This window comes from Dendropsophus ebraccatus, chromosome 3, assembly GCF_027789765.1.
Source record: "Dendropsophus ebraccatus isolate aDenEbr1 chromosome 3, aDenEbr1.pat, whole genome shotgun sequence".
NCBI lineage: Eukaryota > Metazoa > Chordata > Amphibia > Anura > Hylidae > Dendropsophus > Dendropsophus ebraccatus.
The window spans coordinates 99,941,974-99,962,222 of NC_091456.1; the positions used below are offsets into that span (position 1 = coordinate 99,941,974).

Here is a 20,249-nt window from a genome sequence, read left to right on the forward strand (position 1 = left end):
GTAGTGTATAGTTTGGGGTCCTGTATACCTGTAGTATACAGTTGGTGGAGGTCCTGTATACCTGTAGTATATAGTTTTGGGGTCCTGTATACCTGTAGTGTAAAGTTTGGGATCCTGTATACCTGTAGTATATAGTTTTGTGGAGGTCCCGTGCACCTGTAGTGTATAGTTTTGGGGTCCTGTATACCTGTAGTGTCCTGTATACCTGCAGGGTTGTATTTACCCGTATGGCAGTGTTATTCAGTCACAGTGTGTCGGTATTGGTCATGTCTGGTATGGGGGTGTTATCCAGTCACAGTATGGCGGTATTGGTCAGGTCTGGTGTGGCGGTGTTATCCAGCCACGGTATGGTGGTATTGGTCAGGTCTGGTATAGCGGTGTTATTCAGTCACAGTATGGCAGTATTGGTCAGGTCTGACATGATGGTGTTATCCAGTCACAGTATGGCGGTATTGGTCAGGTCTGGTGTGGCGGTGTTACCCAGTCACAGTTTGCCGGTATTGGTCAGGTCTGATATGGCAGTGTTATCCAGTCACAGTATGGCGGTATTGGTCAGGTCTGGTATGACAGTGTTATCCAGCACAGTATGGCGGTATTGGTCAGGTCTGGTATGGCGGTGTTATCCAGTCACAGTATGGCGGTATTGGTCAGGTCTGGTATGACAGTGTTATCCAGCACAGTATAGCGGTATTGGTCAGGTCTGGTGTGGTGGTGTTATCCAGTCACAGTATGGCGGTATTGGTCAGGTCTGGTGTGGCAGTGTTACCCAGTCACAGTATGGCGGTATTGGTCAGGTCTGGTATGGAGGTGTTATCCAGTCACAGTATGGCGGAATTGGTCAGGTCTGATAGTGTTATCCAGTCACAGTATGGCGGTATTGGTCAGTTCTGGTATGGAGCAGGTCTGGTGTAGCAGTGTTACCCAGTCACAGTTTGGTATACCTGTTGTGCCCTGTATATACATGTACTGTATGGATGGAGTAGGGGGTCCTGTATATACATGTACTGTATAGATGGAGTAGGGGGCCCTGTATATACATGTACTGTATAGATGCAGTAGGGGGTCCTGTATATACATGTACTGTATAGTTGGAGTAGGGGGTCCTGTATATACATGTACTGTATAGATGGAGTAGGGGGTCCTGTATACATGTACTGTATAGATGGAGTAGGGGGTCCTGTATATACATGTACTGTATAGATGGAGTAGGGGGTCCTGTATATACATGTACTGTATAGATGGAGTAGGGGGTCCTGTATATACATGTACTGTATAGATGGAGTAGGGGGCCCTGTATATACATGTACTGTATAGATGGAGTAGGGGGTCCTGTATATACATGTACTGTATAGATGGAGTAGGGGGTTCTGTATATATATGTACTGTATAGATGGAGTAGGGGGTTCTGTATATATATGTACTGTATAGTTGGAGTAGGGGGTCCAGTATATACATGTACTGTATAGATGGAGTAGGGGGTCCTGTATATACATGTACTGTATAGATGGAGTAGGGGGTCCTGTATACATGTACTGTATAGATGAAGTAGGGGGTCCTGTATATACATGTACTGTATAGATGGAGTAGGGGGTCCTGTATATACATGTACTGTATAGATGGAGTAGGGGGTCCTGTATACATGTACTGTATAGATGAAGTAGGGGGTCCTGTATATACATGTACTGTATAGATGGAGTAGGGGGTCCTGTATATACATGTACTGTATGGATGGAGTAGGGGGTTCTGTATACATGTACTGTATAGATAGAGTAGGGGGCCCTGTATATACATATACTGTATGGATGGAGTAGGGGGTCCTGTATATACATGTACTGTATAGATGGAGTAGGGGGTCCTGTATATACATGTACTGTATAGATGGAGTAGGGGGTCCTGTATATACATGTACTGTATAGATGGAGTAGGGGGTCCTGTATATATATGTACTGTATAGATGGAGTAGGGGGTCCTGTATACATGTACTGTATAGATGGAGTAGGGGGTCCTGTATATACATGTACTGTATAGATGGAGTAGGGGGTCCTGTATATACATGTACTGTATAGATGGAGTAGGGGGTCCTGTATATACATGTACTGTATAGATGGAGTAGGGGGTCTACCAGTTATTACTGTGGATGTTGTGAGGCAGCTTCCCTAGCAACCATTGCTCCCTGTGAAAATGAAAGCAGTAATCCTATTGGTTGCTAAGGCTCCAACTGCCGTGTCTGCTGCAGCTAATTATATCACCTGTGTTTGCAGTGAGGAGATTTTCCCATTCATCTCTATGGGGCACCTCTCTTTCCCCTCCCCCTCCCCTCCTGTACATCTGGCGGGGACGGGACCTTCGCAATAACCTTCCCGGGCACCCAATGTACCTGTGTGCCAAATTTGGGGTCAAATGGTTCAGGCGTTTGGAAGTCTATAGAGGACAGACAGACAGACAGAAGGACAGACAGACAGACAGACTTTGATTTTTATGATATAGATAAGTGCATTGATCTCTCATTGAGATCTTTGCTGTATAGTTATACAGCAAAGATCAATGAGATCGGCACTTGGATGCTTTCGGCTGCTACAGCCGAAAGCTTCCGAGTGCCGAGCCGGGATCAGCGCCATTTTGGAGCTGACACCCGGCCGGTACAGATGTGGGGATCGCTCTTCTGGGACAATGTCCCGGAGGAGCGATCCACCCCACTAGACACCAGGGAAGTGCTGGATCCGGTAATCGGATGCAGCTGTCATCTTTGACAGCTGCACCTGATTACTGTATTAGCGGGCACGGCGATCAGACCGCGGCACCCGGGACCGCAGTGGTTCAGAGCGGTGTGAACACCTCTTGGGGACATATGACGTACGGGTACGTCATATGTCCCTAAGAGGTTAAAGGGGTTATCCAGCGCTACAAGAACATGACCACTTTTGCACCACTCTTGTCTCCAGTTCAGGTGCAGTTTGCAATTAAGCTCCATTCACTTCAATGGAACTGAGCAGCAAAACCCAAGCTGGAGACAAGAGTGAGGCTGTCTCTGGAAGAAAGTGGCCATGTTCTTGTAGCGCTGGATAACCCCTTTAAGCACTGCTGTCCTGCAGCAATGCTGTTGTGACTTGATCTGAATGCCACTACACCTGCTTGGAGTTTCTATATATTGCCAATGTTTAAGAATGTCTCCCCCACTTATTAAAAGAATGTTAAAGGCCTCCTTCACACACTCCTTTTTGTGGCATTTGCATAAAAAAATCAGAGAAATTATTTTGTATTTCATGATGCAGTTTTCCCCCCTTTATTACTGTGTTTTAGTACACGTTTTTTCTTGTCTTTTTTACAGTGGTGTTTTTAACACTACAAATCATGTGATTTGCCAGATTCACTTCACAAATTCGGTAAACATGGCGGCCGCAACGGCAGACACACATGTTACCTTACAGTACTGTCTTTTGGCATGAGCAAGGGATTATGCAACTGCAAACTCCTCTGTGATATCAGTACCTTAACCTCACCCGCTATATAAGGTGATTGGCTTCCTAGAGGCGGCCAGTCGGCTGTGTATAGTGGAGAGCAGGTTACAGCAGGCAGTTAGTGCAAGGAGAGAAAGGGCCCGTTCACACTACAGAATTGGTGCAGAGATTCCGCACGTAATCCCCATGTGCGGACTTCCTGCTGAATGCTTCCAGCTATCTCTTTCAATGGGAGGTCTCGCATGCCTCCGCTCTCCACGCCTTTCCGCTCACAGAGTTGACATGTCAATTCTTTGTGCGGAAAGCAGAGGCACGCAAAACTCTAATTAAAAGAGATAGATGGCGAAATTTGTCGGGGAGTCTGCGGGCAGAGATTCCATGCGGAATCTCTGCACAAATTCTGTAGTGTAGGCACAAATACATAGAGATAGGAAAGAATAGGAGGGTGGATTGTGTGTGCTTTTCTATGGGAGCAGTGAAGCCATTGTCCAGTACACCAAGTAACTGGTTGTTGTTCATTATACCATGTCACTGGGTGCTGGTTGTGCATTATAGGAAGTGAACACAGTGAACACAGTGTCCATCTCAATTCCTCACGGGGTTCTCATTTACCAATGTCCACTGCTGTCCTCGGAGAACATTGATATTACAACGCTGATTCACCAATGTCCACTACTGTCCATAGCAGAAATTGAATGATTGACAGGCTGATTGACAGAACAAAAAAATTGCCATTTTCCCATTTTGACACTGACACTGTCACAGCAACATCTGTTGAAAAAAGATCACTACTCTGTAATAGTCCCACTATTGTATTATAGTTTGCCTGTTTTAAACAAAAATTCATCTATATGTGATTGGCGAATATTCATTAATTTGCATGAATATTCAAAAAAAAGAATTACAGAGTGATTCGCTCATCTCTAATAAATGGTCACCATACTATTGTGTGTTGTAAATTGTTGGTTACTAATTTAAAATATTTAGCCATCCAATTTCTATAGGCCTTGTGTTTTTTTATATTGAGGCTATGTCGGCTGGTCTCTGACCGGATCATCCCTGCCGGTACTACAGTAGTACCGGCCGGATGATCTTTCTGGCCGTAGTGTTTTGATGCGGGTGCATCAGCACGCGCCCGCATCAATACTAGCCACTGCACACAATGAAGCAAGCGGCCGGAGCCGCTTGCTTCATTGTGTGAACTGACATGGGTTTCTACGACCGCAATTCAGTGAATGATGTCAGTTTTTTGAGGTGCCGCACGGGATACTGGCCGGAGCGTATACGATGTGTATATGCTCCGGCCGGGATCCCATTGAAGTAGAGGCAGTGTTCACAGGCGCAACAACGGCCGTACTTTAACGTAGTGTGAACATAGCCTAAAAATAGAATTTTCTGTTATTTTTGAAAGAAGTTAGTTATGTATTTACTACTTTTACAGACAGTTTCCTATTTACTACAGTATATATATATATATATATATATATATATATATATATATATATATATATATATATACCCTTATTGATACCCTTATTATATGTCATACAGTCATGCATATTGGTTTTGGAAAATAGTACACTAACCTTTGAACTTGGGGAAATATGTAGCCAAGTCAGAGAAGCAGATTTTTTCAGAAAGCAAGTCAGTCTTATTAAGAAACAAAATGATGGGAGTGTTTCTAAACCAGGGCAGCTCCATTATACTCTTAAAAAGAGCCAAACTCTCCCGCATGCGATTCTATGGCAAAAAAAGGAGAACATCAGGCAAATAAATCATATATAGGCTTTTTGTTGTTGTGGTAAGAAACTGCATGGCAATGTGTGTACAGAGCTTAAAGAAGAAGTTCAGCCATTATTACTTATGGAAAGTTAGACAAAAATTTCTAACGTACATTAATTATGGGAAATGCATATATATAACAGTGCATACAGTTTTACATTGACAGCCATTGATTCCACAGAGTGTCCAGCAGGGGTGCGCTATATATAGAAGTCAATGGTACTCATTGAATTCTATATATAGTGCGCCCCCTGCTGGAGTTGTCCTTCAAAGGGCTATACTGCAGGGGAAAAAAATATACAAAATAGACACAAATGTAATTGAATGTTTTGTTTTTACTTTTATTTAGATTGTCTGCCCTAATGGGGAAAGGGACTGCTTTAGGTGATAACAAGCTATGTAAAGTGCTGCAGAATAAGTTTGTGCTATCGACGGATGCTCTCTGTCAGAAGCTGTGTTTGCTGGGCAGTCTCTAACAGACTGAGCAGTCATTACTAGCAAATACCACTACCTCTGCTGGGGGCAGAGAGAGAGAGCTCTGTGACGACCCTTACTGGGGCCACCCAACATATAAAAGCAATACAAAAAAGATACATTTATTATAAAGTTATATTACAAAGTAGAATTATGAAAATCCAGCATAGAAAACAACAAACAAACAACAAAGTAAAAAGTACATGGTACTCGCCAAATGTGCAGTAAACCAGTTTCTCTACTGACTGAAGTCATGGTCAGGAACGCTAGCAGTAACAGACTTGTTGCTTCATCTGGCCCCTTGTTCTCGACCATGGCTTTCAGTTATTAAAGGAGAACTGCTTTCTCATTCCATTGACTGAGCACCACATTTGCTAGCTGGATGGACCTTAAAATTGCTATGCTTGTGAATCTGTCAGCTGCATTTCGGAAAACCATGAGGTGAAGGAGACACATGATACTTTTCACTTATCTTTCTGCACCTCCAGAATGTAGAAAAATGCTTTGATTTCCTAATGCAGAGTCAAAGAGGCTTTCCCAAGCCACTGAGGAGCCACAAGCTTGAATACCTCCTCTCTCCCCCTCCAATCCTTATCTTGACAGCTGGAAGCAGAGTCCCAGACAGGGTCAGGTATGGAAGGGGGAGTGAGGAGTTGTTACAGTCCGCAGCAGAATAAGAGATTGGGAAAGCCTATTTGACTCTTTGCATTCAAGAAAAGAGACATTGTTCTATGTTCTGGAAGTACAGGCGTGTCTCCTAATAGCTATCTCATAGGGGCTGCAGTTTGGATCCAAAATTGCAGCTGACAGATCACCTTTAAGGAATTGTTGTGCTGGCCACTGTTGTTTCTCTTCATTGTGAATAACTTTTCTATAGCAATGTGTATAATTTTTTTCTCCATAATATCATACTGTAATGCATATACACTGTAATAATCAACAGAAAATCCTACATGTAAAAAGCTTGAAATATAGTAAAATACAGCATATACATATTATAACATACCTGTGGGTGTTTAAAAATAGATTAGCAGCATGCACTACAGTCTATAACCAGCCATAAACATGACATATAATTTTCTATAGTGGACAGTAGGGATGAGTGAATTTACTGTAAAATCAAAGTGAATCACTATGTTAGCTCAGCAGACGGCTGGCTTTGAGGTCCATGCCACTCCACTTAAGATGCTTGGAAAAGCTGGACCCAGTCCTGGGAAACTGGGAGAAGTTTCCCAGGACTAGATCCAGTTTATTCAGGCACCCGGGGGAACGGCATTAACTTCAAAGGCAGCTGATAAGCCAACGTAGCGATTCACTTTGTTTTTCTGTAAATCTGCTAATCTCTAGTGAACAGGTATCTCCCCCACACCCCCCTTGAATATTTATGCTAGGATAAATCAAGTGTACACGGTAATCTCAATATGTACCAAATACCTTCTAGTACTTATCAGCTGCTGCATGTCCTGCGGGAAGTGATGTATTCTTTTCAGTCTAGAGAGCAGGAGAGGTTTTCTATGGGGATTTGCTGCTGCTCTGGACAGTTCCTGCTACGGACAGAGGTGTCAGCAGAGAGGGCTGTGTCAGACTGGAAAGAAAATACCACGTTCTGCAGGACATACAGCAGCTGATAATTACTGAAAGACTGGAGAATTTTTAATAGAAGTAAATTACAAATCTCTCACACTTTCTGATACCAGTTGATTTGACAAAAAAAAATTCAATGAACTACCCCTTTAACACTTTAAGATGGTTGCATTACAATTCATGAAAGTTGTATTTGTATCTCCCGCTTGCAGAAAATTTTATGTTAAATACAAAATTCTATACATGTAGAGCAGAAAAGAGTTCACATCTGAAGTCACCTGAGTGGCCTAGCTGGTTCAGCTCTTATAATTGTTACTATGGCACTCTGTCTCTTCATCTCCATCTCATTACTAAAGTAACAGTTGATGGAATTATAATGGCGCTCTATGGAACTTTCAGTACAGGAATTTCCATAGGGCTGCATTATAATTCTGTTGACTGCTACTTTAGCAGTAAGACAGAGATGAAGAGGCAGAGCGAGCGCTGCTGCATGTTTCTGCTCCTTTATTCTAAAAATTGGTGGGGGTCTCAGCACCTGCACTCCAACCAAGACAAACCTCTGACATGTCACTATGACATATCAGAAGTTTATTTAAATGATAGGTTCCCTATAAGAAATTGCACCTTACCATTGAGTGATTTGGTACTAGTATTTATCCCTTAGGCTATGTTCACACTACGTAAAAAACACGGCCGTTATTTCACAATTTGTGCAATTGTTTGAGCAATTGCGGCTGTTGTTATGAAATACGGCCGTGTTTTTTTACTTAGTGTAAACCCGGCCTTATAGATATTCAGGCTAGTTTCACATACTGCAGTTTTTGTACCAAAGCCAGATGTGGATTAAAAAGGAATGGGAAATATAAAGGAAGGACGTATACTTCTGCTTACTGCTGTGTAGATCCACGCCTGGCCTTGGCTCATAAACTGCAGTGGCTGTGTGAAACTAGTTTACAACTTAAAGGGGTTGTCCGGCGATAAAAAATTATTCACAGAATAACACACATTACAAAGTTATACAACTTTGTAATGTATGTTATGTCTGTGAATGGCCCCCTTCCCCGTGTTTCCCCCCACCCACGCTAGACCCGGAAGTGTGGTGCATTATACTCACCGCATATCGTGTCGTCCACGGTCTCCGATCGTCAGCAGTGACGTCTTCTTCGGGAGCTTGGCGGATCTTCCCGAGTGCCGGCCACCCTCTGCAGCGTCATCCGAAGCTCAGCCGCGATTGGCTGAGCATAACTGTGCTCAGCCAATCGCGGCTGAGCGGCTGATGACGCGGCCACGTCATCAGCTGCTCAGTCGCGATTGGCTGAGCACAGTTATGCTCAGCCAATCGCGGCTGAGCTTCGGATGACGCTGCAGAGGGCGGCCGGCACTCGGGAAGATCCGCCAAGCTCCCGAAGAAGACGTCACTGCTGACGATCGGAGACCGTGGTCGGCACGCGACAGGTAATGTATAGCGCACCACACTTCCGGGTACACGGGTGGGGGTGGTGGGACACGGGGAAGGGGGCCATTCACAGACATAACATACATTACAAAGTTGTATAACTTTGTAATGTGTGTTATTCTGTGAATAATTTTTTATCGCCGGACAACCCCTTTAACCTTGTTTCTTCTCAGACATGAGCAGGGGCAGGCCTTGTTTCCCCTAAAATAAGCTTATTTTTAGGGCAGGTCTTTTTGGAGAAAAATGGTATATGTTACGTACATTAAGGCTGGGTTCACACTATGTATATTTGAGGCTGTATTTGGTCCTCATGTCAGGTCCTCATAGCAACCAAAACCAGGAGTGGATTGAAAGGCTCTGTTCACATAATGTTGTAATTGAGTGGATGGCCGCCATATAACGGTAAATAACTTCCATTATTTCAATACAACAGCCGTTGTTTTAAAATAACAGCACATATTTGCTATTAAATGACGGCCATCCACTCAATTACAACATTATGTGAACAGAGCCTTTCTGTGTTTTCAATCCACTCCTTGTTTTGGTTGCTATACAGCCTCAAATATACGTAGTGTGAACATAGCCTCAACATGTAAAAAAAATGTTGTGATAATAATAACACTCTGTATGGGATGTCACGTGAGGGGAATAGATGACAGCACAGCTGTTAGCGGGCTACAATGCTGTCCAGGTATGCTGGGATTTGTAGTCCACCCCTCTGGGGATATGAAGCAATCTCTTCTGGCAGCACACTAACATCCATTGGTGGCTGATCCTAGCGCGATTGAGGTCCCCGAGCCCTCCCCAGCCACCACACTCAGGTGACAAGGTCATGGAGGTGAAGGCTAAGTTATGCACAGTGCCACAATGTTAAGTCCTGGCACCTACAACCCATCCGATCTCCCCAATAGCAGGATATACAGCAGTCGTAGTTGTGGAATTTTTTGCAGTACAGGTTCCAGACCTAGAGATACGCGGAAAAGACTGGCGGCAGGATAGTCAAATTTAGCGACTCTCATAGTGCATACACCGGTGGCCAATGCCATTGGACCCAGTGATGCACAAAAAAGCCTGGGGGCAGGGTACGGGCATTAAGATGTCTATGGCTTTGTTCCCATTGAGCAAAACTTGTGGAATTCTGCGCCTCCCATAGACTCCCATTATGAGAGGGAGGCTAACAGCATTCCGCGGTGGACAATTCCGCCGCGGAATGCCGTTAGCCTACCTCTCATAATGAGAGTCTATGGGAGGCGCGCGCTCCTGCTCTGTCCGCACTGAAGAATGAACATGTTCATTCTGCAGTGCGGACAGAGCAGGGGCGCGCGCCTCCCATAGACTCCCATTATGACAGGGAGGCTAACGGCATTGTCTGCCGCGGAATTCCCCTAGTTTTGCTCAGTGGGAACGAAGCCTAATTCTAATGACACCAAATTTGAATATCCCACCGCCAGCCTTATCTGTGCATCACTGGGTCCAGCGTCTGAACTGTAAGAGATTGCACCTTTGCGGCTGCTGTATATCCTGCTATTAGAAGGGTTGGAGTAGCCGGGACTTCACATTGGGACATTGTACATAGTGCATCCTTCACCTCCAAGGACTTGTCACCTGGTGTTTAGACGGTACAGTACTCAGCAGTAGGCAATGGTTTTAATGCATTGCTGCTCACCCGCTGTATATACCATATCATATACACTACTGCACCCAACATCAGGTAACCTGCTGTATATACCATATCATATACACTACTGCACCCAACATCAGGTAACTGTATATACCATATCATGTACACTACTGCACCCAACATCAGGTAACCTGCTGTATATACCATATCATGTACACTACTGCACCCAACATCAGGTAACCTGCTGTATATACCATATCATATACACTACTGCACCCAACATCAGGTAACCTGCTGTATATACCATATCATATACACTACTGCACCCAACATCAGGTAACCTGCTGTATATACCATATCATATACACTACTGCACCCAACATCAGGTAACCTGCTGTATATACCATATCATATACACTACTGCACCCAACATCAGGTAACCCGCTGTATATACCATATCGTATACACTACTGCACCCAACATCAGGTAACCTGCTGTATATACCATATCATATACACTACTGCACCCAACATCAGGGAACCCACTGTTTATACCATATCGTATACACTACTGCACCCAACATAAGGTAACCTGCTGTATATACCATATCATATACACTACTGCACACAACAACAGGTAACCTGCTGTATATACCATATCATGTACACTACTGCACCCAACATCAAGTAATCTGCTGTATATACCATATCATGTACACTACTGCACCCAACATCAGGTTACCTGCTGTATATACCGTATCATATACACTACTGCACCCAACATCAGGTAACCCGCTGTATATACCGTATCATATATAATACTACACCCGACATCAGGTAGCCAGCTGTATATACCATATCATATACACTACTGCACCCAACATCAGGTAACCCGCTGTATATACCATATCATATACACTACTGCACCCAACATCAGGTAACCCGCTGTATATACCATATCCAGGGGCGTAGCTAATGTCTCTTGGGCCCTGGTGCAAGAGGTCAACTTGGGCCCCCCCTTTCTCGATGCTATTGGTATATATATATATATATATATATATATATATATCTCAAGACTGATATTACCAATAATACCAGTATACAGGAAATATTATCACCATACATATTACCGCCATACTGTTTCTAAACAAATCCTGTTTACTGAGACCAATATTGCCAATATTACCAGTACACAAGGAAATATTACCGCCACACCACAACCATCACCACTATATTGTTACTGACCAAATCCAGTATACTAAATCCAATAAAACCCAGTACCAGATAACAAGTAACAAATAATACCACCGCATACTGACTAACACCACCACTGCTACTGAATATAATCCTCTGTACATAAACCAATATCACTTCATACAGTCATATAGAGGTAGACGCACTGTACACAGGCTCTGTACACCATATACATTACAGTGCAGTTAAATCAAGTGACTCACAGGGGACGTCTTCTCTGATCGGAGTTCTTCCCTTTTCATTTTCATTCTCCATCTGTCCTGGGCCGTTATGAGAACTTCTCCGAGCCACGAATCCACAGAATCTGCCAGACAAACATATGAGGCTCCTCACACTGACACCATCCTCATCTCTCTACAAACTGCACATCTGTATTGGCCCCTTTACACCCTCATTTAGTAGCTAGCCCTGACACTATGTGACCCCCCTTACAGTACATGCCCCCCTCTGTGCATGCCCTATTGTATACACCCCCCATGTAGTCCACCTTATAGATGGCCCCCCAATGTTTCCCCCTTATAGATGGCCCCCCTGTGTTGTCCCTCTTATAGATGCCCCCCATGTTATCCCCCATATAGATGCCCCCCATGTTCTCCCCTCCTCCTGCACCTTCATCACCATACTACTACCCTTTCATCCTCCTGCCCTTTCATAATCATACTACAAACACCTCCATCCTAATACTTCCACCCCCTTCATCCTCCTGCCCTTTCATCATCATACCACAACACCCCTCATCATCCTCTTGTTCCATCATCATACCACTACACCACCCCCCATCATCATACCACTACACCCCTCATCATCCTCTTGTTCCATCATCATACCACTACACCCCCCATCATCCTCTTGTTCCATCATCATACCACTACACCACCCTCATCATCATACCACTACACCCCTCATCATCCTCTTGTTCCATCATCATACCACTACACCCCCCATCATCCTCTTGTTCCATCATCATCATACCACTACACCCCTCATCATCCTCTTGTTCCATCATCATCATACCACTACACCCCCCATCATCCTCTTGTTCCATCATCATCATACCACTACACCCCTCATCATCCTCTTGTTCCATCATCATCATACCACTAAACCCCTCATCATCATCTTGTTCCTTCATCATCATACCACTACACCCCCCATCATCCTCTTGTTCCTTCATCATCATCATACTACTACACCCCCCATCATCCTCTTGTTCCTTCATCCTCATACCACTACACCCCTTATCATGCCCTTTAAAACAAAAAAATCTATACTCACCTGAATGGTTCCTCTAGTCTTCCAATAGTAAACGTAGGAGACAGCACTTCTTGTGAAAAAACTTGATTTTTTATTCACATCATGAACTGGTGTATTGCAGATTACGGGGGTGTAAACTTACCCCATACACCCCATACCTAAGGTAGCTCCAGCCCTCCACCGAAAACAGACACTGACACCCATTAAATTGGAGTAACTCCTCCCCTCCCCTCCTTTTACATTCCATCCAAAAAACCCTCCCCCTGTCTCCTCTAATTGGCTACCCCCCATCTAACCACCCGACTTTAACCCCCTCCCTATCCCAACTGTTATTCCGCCACATGCCCCTGCCCTGGCCATTAACCCCTTAACCTCCAGCTGCCTCCATCACCCCCTACTGCCCTCACAGTCATGTCCGGGCTGCCACTAGGCTGCGCCCGTTCGCGCCCTCCCTTGAACTGGTGTATTGCAGATTACGGGGGTGTAAACTTACCCCATACACCCCATACCTAAGGTAGCTCCCGCCCTCCACCGAAAACAGACACTGACACCCATTAAATTGGAAAATTGGCCACAGCAGCCTCTTTATTAAATATACAAATATCCAACCAGAACAATTAACAATAAAACTAAAACTTTATATGTATAACATATATATAACTATAACCATACCCTGGGAGGTAGAGGATGGCACTTCTGGCAGTATGAAAACAAGTTCCCATGTCGCAACGCGCCGACTCAGGGAGGGGCAAATGTGCCACAATACTGCCAACCCCGTTCCAAGGACCATGTGATAACCACTGCCTGAGCAGTAACCAGTAGCAACCCCTCCCCGCTTCCACGCCCTGTAACCAACAAGGGGTTGCTACTCCTCCAAGTTACATCCAAACTCCTCCTTAATCTGCGCCATCCCCGACCTCCCCTCCGCCACAGCGAGCAAGCCTGACACCTTGAGCTTGCGAGTCCCGCCACACCTTGACTGCTTTCTCGATCCCATCTTGCAGATCGGAAGCCCATAAATCAAAACCCACCCCATTCAGGTGAACGCCATCACTGTCCATGAAACCCCAGCCCGGCACTTCGAGTTCCCTGTGCCGCACCACAATGCCCCCATTGCGTGCGACAAACCGAGACACCTCCCGGTTCACTCTCCCCCGAGCTCTATTCAGTCTGTCCACAGACCGAGCGTGCCTCCATACAAATCGAGCCACCATCTCCGACCACAATACTATCAGGCCCGGGAACATTGACCATAGACGGAGCAGGTCATATTTAATATCCCTGATCAGGTCCCGTGAGGAACGCACACCGACATCATTACCCCCAATGTGCAACACCAACACGTCAGGCGACCTGTCCAATCGGGAGTAAAAATGAATTTCTGGCATAACGCCGCTCCATAACAAGCCCCCGATTCCCATCCATCGGACACTCACGTCCCCCCGAGGGAAACCCAACTGCCTGCCTTCGGGCCTAACCTCCGCTCTGGCTGCCCCCCGACGGACGTAGGAATGGCCCAGGATCCACACCAAGCAGGCATCTTAAAAACAAAAAAGGAAGGCAAAACACATAACAATGACCCACCGCCCAGGCAACACAGAAACTCACAACAACTCCAAACGCACATAAGATCTGAACCTCTCAGACTCCCACCTCCCAATCTGACGCACCATCTGCTCCCCCAACCCCCACCGGACCGCCTCAGTTGCTGCGCCAATGCGAAAAGAGTGAGAGGAGCTGGCCGCAGATGGCTTGTGTGCAGGACTGCCCTGGGCCCGGGACAGTCTGGCCTCCCCCCGCTGGACTCTCGACGTCACCCCCTCGGCCCCCGCAGCGCGGGACCGCGCTCCAGGCCCGCGGCGGGCCCTGTACTCTCTCCCCCGATCTTCCATCCTCTTTTGGGGCCGAACCCCAGGCATCACGCGCCGGGCCGCCCCCCGCTGTTGCCGGGATGAGGGGCCGGCCGCATCACTTCCGGTTCCGGCCGCCGGGCAGGAGGAGGAGGAAGCTGCAGTTGGGGCCTCCCCTCCCGCTCCGGACCCACGCTGCGCTGCGGGATTCCTCCCAGCCGCCCCCCCAGGCCGAGGAGGTGAGGACCGGCCGGGAGACGCTGGAGGGTCCTGGGAAGGGCTCCCTACACGGCGGGAGCGGCGGGGCATACCGGGGCTGAGCCGCTCCGGCGGGCGCCGGCGGTGTGCGGGCGGGCGAGCCTGAGAGGGGCCTGCCTCCCCCCCCGCTTCCCCCATTACTGTACCTAGCTGCTCCTGCAGCCAAGCCGCCCCGTGTTGCGCCACTGCCTCCCTGAAGAAGGCCAACACCTGGTCTCGCTCCATCCCATCAGGAGAAGATTGCAGCAGCCTGACGTCCGTTCGCTGGTCCGGATAAGGAGCAAGTGAGTAACTCCTCCCCTCCCCTCCTTTTACATCCCATCCAAAAAACCCTCCCCCTGTCTCCTCTAATTGGCTACCCCCCATCTAACCACCCGACTTTAACCCCCTCCCTATCCCAACTGTTATTCCGCCACGTGCCCCTGCCCTGGCCCTTAACCCCTTAACCTCCAGCTGCCTCCATCACCCCCTACTGCCCTCACAGTCATGTCCGGGCTGCCACTAGGCTGCGCCCGTTCGCGCCCTCCCTGACGCGACGTTTTGGCTGGTACTTCAGCCTTTCTCAAGCGTGACGTACCAGCCGAAAGGCAGAAGTACCAGCCGAAACGTCGCGTCTGATGTGAATAAAAAATCACGTTTTTTCACAAGAAGTGCTGTCTCCTACGTTTACTATTGGATTGAAGCCGAACGGAAGGGTCCTGTGCGGTAAGACGTGCACTCCATCTAAATATTCTTATCATTTTTTTCCATTTTTTCCAGTGCTGTCCCAGTTTGATTTTTATATGATTGTGACCTCTAGTCTTAGTCTCATTCTTAGTCTTAGTCTTAGTCTTAGTCTCAGTCTCAGTCTCAGTCACGCGCGCTGGCGGGCTTCCCTCGGCAGGGGGCGGTGCTTCCAGTGGAGGGGGCGGAGCTTCGCGGGACCTGTTTTTTTTTTTTTGCCTACCTGATGCTCCCAGCCCCGCAAGTCAGCCGGGCCCCGTCCCAGCCTGCCTCTTGTGATTGCAAGCAAAACATTGCTTGCGGTCACAAGAGGGAGTGATAGGGGGGCAGTGCAGTGGCCCCTCGCGGGCCCCCCCTTGGTAGCGGCCTGGTCGCTGCGGCAACCGCTGCGACCGTGGTAGCTACGCCACTGACCATATCATATACACTTCTGCACCCAACATCAGGTAACCTGCTGTATATACCATATCATGTACACTACTGCACCCAACATCAGGTAACCTGCTGTATATACCATATCATATTCACTACTCCACCCAACATCAGGTAACATGCCTTATATACCATATCATATACACTACTGCACCCAACATCTCCAGGATAACCTGCTGTATATAACATGTAATATACACTACTGCACCCAACATCTCCAGGATAACCTGCTGTATATAACATGTAATATACACTACTGCACCCAACATCTCCAGGATAACTTGCTGTAGATGACATGCAATATACACTACTGCACCCAACATCTCCTGGGTAACCTGATGTATACACTACAACTCCCAGCATTTACTGCAGTCTGCAGCCCTCATGATATGCTGGGATTTAATGTACAAATGAATAGACAACTCAAGGGGTTGTCCCTTTGGAAACTATAACTCCCAGCATTCTCTCAGAGCTTCATAAGTGTAAGGCATTCTGAGAGTTGTAGTTATTGTTATTCAGGGAGTTGTGGTCACAGATACATCAGTACAGGATGGGACCAGGTCAGCATGTCGCTTTTGATGGGTTCTTTATTTGGGAGCCCCCCATGATCAGTTCTATTGGTTGGCCACAGGTACCCCAGTCCCACACTGGGGCCTGCACAGACTGCAGTAGAGTCCTTTAGTGGGATCTGCCATCTGTGCTGCACTATAGGGCCCTCCCGAGAAACCAGGACACATGTACCGGATTCCCCGGGTGTTCATATGTGTGTGGCAGAAAGATGGCGATACGAATAGGTTATGGGAGCCCAAACACATTTCTGCACAGGGGTCCTTTGCAGTCTGTGTCCGCCCCTGGGGTAGGCCTTATTTTCAGGGTAGGTCTTATTTTAGGAGAAGCACAGTATATGGAGACACAGAGAGACCTAACTTTATGAGAAGCAGAAAACTCTGCCCACCAGCAGCTGGTTGGCCGTTATCTATCCATACTGTGTATAGGCAGTCACCTATCAATCAGCAGCTGGAGGGCGGGGGAAGCAATATGGCAAGAATTCTATTCTCTTCTCCTGCATATTAGGAGAATGGCTAAACAGAATGATGTAAGTCATACACCGATTTATATATTATATTCATTTGAGGCAGCATAAACCTAGTGACAGATTCCCTTTAAGCCTCTGAATCAGACATGCCGCATGCTAGGCATAACTGCTATAGCACGATCCTTATACTGCTCGATATATATTAGATAGATAGACTATAAAGAGATATATGAGAGTAAGAGATATGTGATATATAACTAGATCCAATGTGAAATAGATATCTAACATCTCATCACATATCTTGGATTGCACACACAGTGGGGGGAAATAAGTACTTGATAAACTCCAAGTATGGTGGGGTCTGTAATTTATATTCAAATGGGCCTGGACATGTGCTGGCATAAGCAGGGGGGGCCCTTCAGAATGTGTGTTACTAATGGTAATCTTGGTAATGGTAATCTGAGATTGTGATCCCAGCTTCCTTCAGGTGATTGACTATGTCTTTCTGTGTAGTTCTGGGCTGATTTCTATCCTTTTTCAGAATCATTCATACTCCACAAGGTGAGATCTTGCATAGAGCCTCAGACCAAAGAAGATTGACAATCATCCTGTATTTTGTCCATTGTCTAATAATTACATCAATAGTTCCTGCCTTCGCACCAAGCAGCTTGCCTATTGTCCTGTAGCCATCCCAGCCTTTTGCAGGTCTACAATTTTGTCCACAGTGTCCTTAAACAGCTCTTTGGTCTTGGCTATGATGGAGAGGTTGGAGTGTGATTGATTGATTGACTTTGTGGACAGGTGTTTTTTTTATACAGGTCTTTTTTTTTTTTTTTGGCCCTTTTGCGGCCATTATTTTTGAAAGCCATCATTTTGGTGCCAAAACACTTCTGTTTTATGCAAATGATGACCATTATTTGCATATAAAACATTGTGTGAACATAGCCATACACATAAAGCCATTTAGACAATCCTGGTAAAATTGGAGCATTAAACTGACACTAATCTAACATGTACACGTGCTTTACTTTACTGTAACATTTATAATGTCTCTTTCATCTGTGAATAACAAACCTCACCCTTGCCACTTCCTGATTTCAAAGATGTTTCAGGTGCTGTGAGCAGCTTCAAAATGTATTGAATTCAGTGTACAATTAGTATATAACTTAAGATTCTAAGCATTAGGTATACAGGCAGAAGTTCCATGTATGACACCAGAGTTGAAGTATGTTTTTACGTATTAGTCAATAAAACATTTAACAAAGAAAAACTTATATGACTTGGGGCAATATTTAACCGTAAATTCAGAAGCCAGCTCTCAAATTGTTATAAAATATATTTTGTTATAACCACGTGAAATCGTTCTGGTTGGGTTCACACATTGCATTTTGGTCAGTATTCAGTGTAGATCAGCATTTTTAGCCAACACAGAGGGAATCTATAACTGAAAGATTTGTACCTTTTCCTGTTCTTTGGACCCACTCCAGGTGTTAGCTAAAAACACTAACCAGAACACTATGGGGGGATTTATCAATGAAAAACTGGGGAGGGGGAGGCAGACTCTGGGTCCACTAAATTCATAACTTTTCCATTGGAAAAGTGATAAGGAAACCTACGCTCTGAGCTGGCGTAGGTTTCCCTCCGTGCGCACACTGGTGCACACAGGATCTATTTAGAGGCAGTACGTCTCTACATAAATCTGGGGTACTGTCGACACTGCGGGGACACTTTTAAGCCCGGCATAAAAACGTCAGACTTAATAAATGTAACCCCCGCCCCCCCCCCCCGTGTGAACCCAGCTGTAGGGATGCTTTTCTGATAAATTTTGCAGCATTGGGTTTAAAGAAAATAGTTTTCAAATCCTAAGGGTGCCTTTACACAGAGAAATTTATCTCACAAATTTTTGAAGCCAAAGCCAGGAACAGACTATAAACAGAGAACAGGTCATAAAGGAAAGACTGAGATTTCTCCTTTCTTCAAATGCATTCCTGGCTTTGGTTTAAAAAATCTGTCAGATAATTCTCTCTGTGTAAAGGCACCCTTATATGTATGGTAATTTTCAGCAGCCACAGATAGGGTATTTAATCTGGAATCTCAGGAAGCTCTATTACTTACATTACTTTTTCAGGTTCTGAGCAGACAAAAAAAAAACCTACAAGCAGTCATTTTTGTTCTCTCGGATCCTTTAAAATAAATGGACAGAAGATGGAAACCTGAGGGAACCCATTGAAGTCAATGGGGTCTGTCAGGTATCCATTTTTACGCAGATTGCCAAGATCAATTTTGTGGAGCCCCGTCATAAGTGTGGACCTAGCCTAACACATCTAATCAATGAAAAGTATTAGTACATGCTGCCAGGCACAACATCTCCTTACTATTGTAGGTCTCCGCTTTTCATGTCTGACTAATTCCTTACCTCTTGCCTGTTCTCCTCCAGCTGTTGGTCATATTCACTGAGTGAAGCCAGATAGATAAGACAATTCACATTTTCAAAGCAATGGAGCCACTTCTTTCTCTCAGATTTCTGACCCCCAACATCCACCAGCCTAAATTAGTAAGATATTCATATCATTATAAGGAATATTAAAGTCAATATTTCAAAGATTTGTCCTGTAGTTATCTGCAAGGTCCAGTTTGCCATGATGGAAAATCAAATCAAATGGGTTTTCTAGGCTTAGAAAAACATGTCATCTTCCTTCCAAAAACAGTGCCATTCTTGTCCCCAATTTAGGTGTGGTTTTGCAGCTCAGAAATGAAGGGGGCTAAATTGCAATACCACACACAAAATGAAGATAGGGGTGGTGCTGTTTTTAAAATATTATTATTGATATTATGACTATGGGGTGACCCATTCTTAGAGAGCATAGTTCAGTACAGAAAACATGGTGAAAAGGTGTGTCAGGTAAAACCCCTTCATAATATATGTGTGTGTGTGTGTGTGTGTGCGTGCGCGCGCGCGCGTGGAGGGGGGACTCCCTCCCCTTTGTCACGCTCAGTCAGTACTAATGTATCTTGTAGAGAACTTATGTGCCTGAAATGTTGCTTTATTTTAAAGTAGGCTAAATACA

The 20,249-nt window shown here is 45.5% G+C and overlaps 1 protein-coding gene across 1 annotated transcript in view; it reads right to left on the bottom strand.

The window, feature by feature from the left end:
* The window catches only part of GNA15 (G protein subunit alpha 15), a 55,398-nt gene that overhangs the window by 10,198 nt on the left and 24,951 nt on the right, over positions 1 to 20,249 (bottom strand). Inside the window, exons 5-6 of the mRNA XM_069964438.1 lie at positions 19,598 to 19,727; positions 5,045 to 5,198 (exon numbers count right to left, since the gene is read on the bottom strand). Coding sequence (XP_069820539.1) covers positions 5,045 to 5,198; positions 19,598 to 19,727 — 284 coding nt within the window. The remainder of the gene's footprint in view (positions 1 to 5,044; positions 5,199 to 19,597; positions 19,728 to 20,249) is intronic.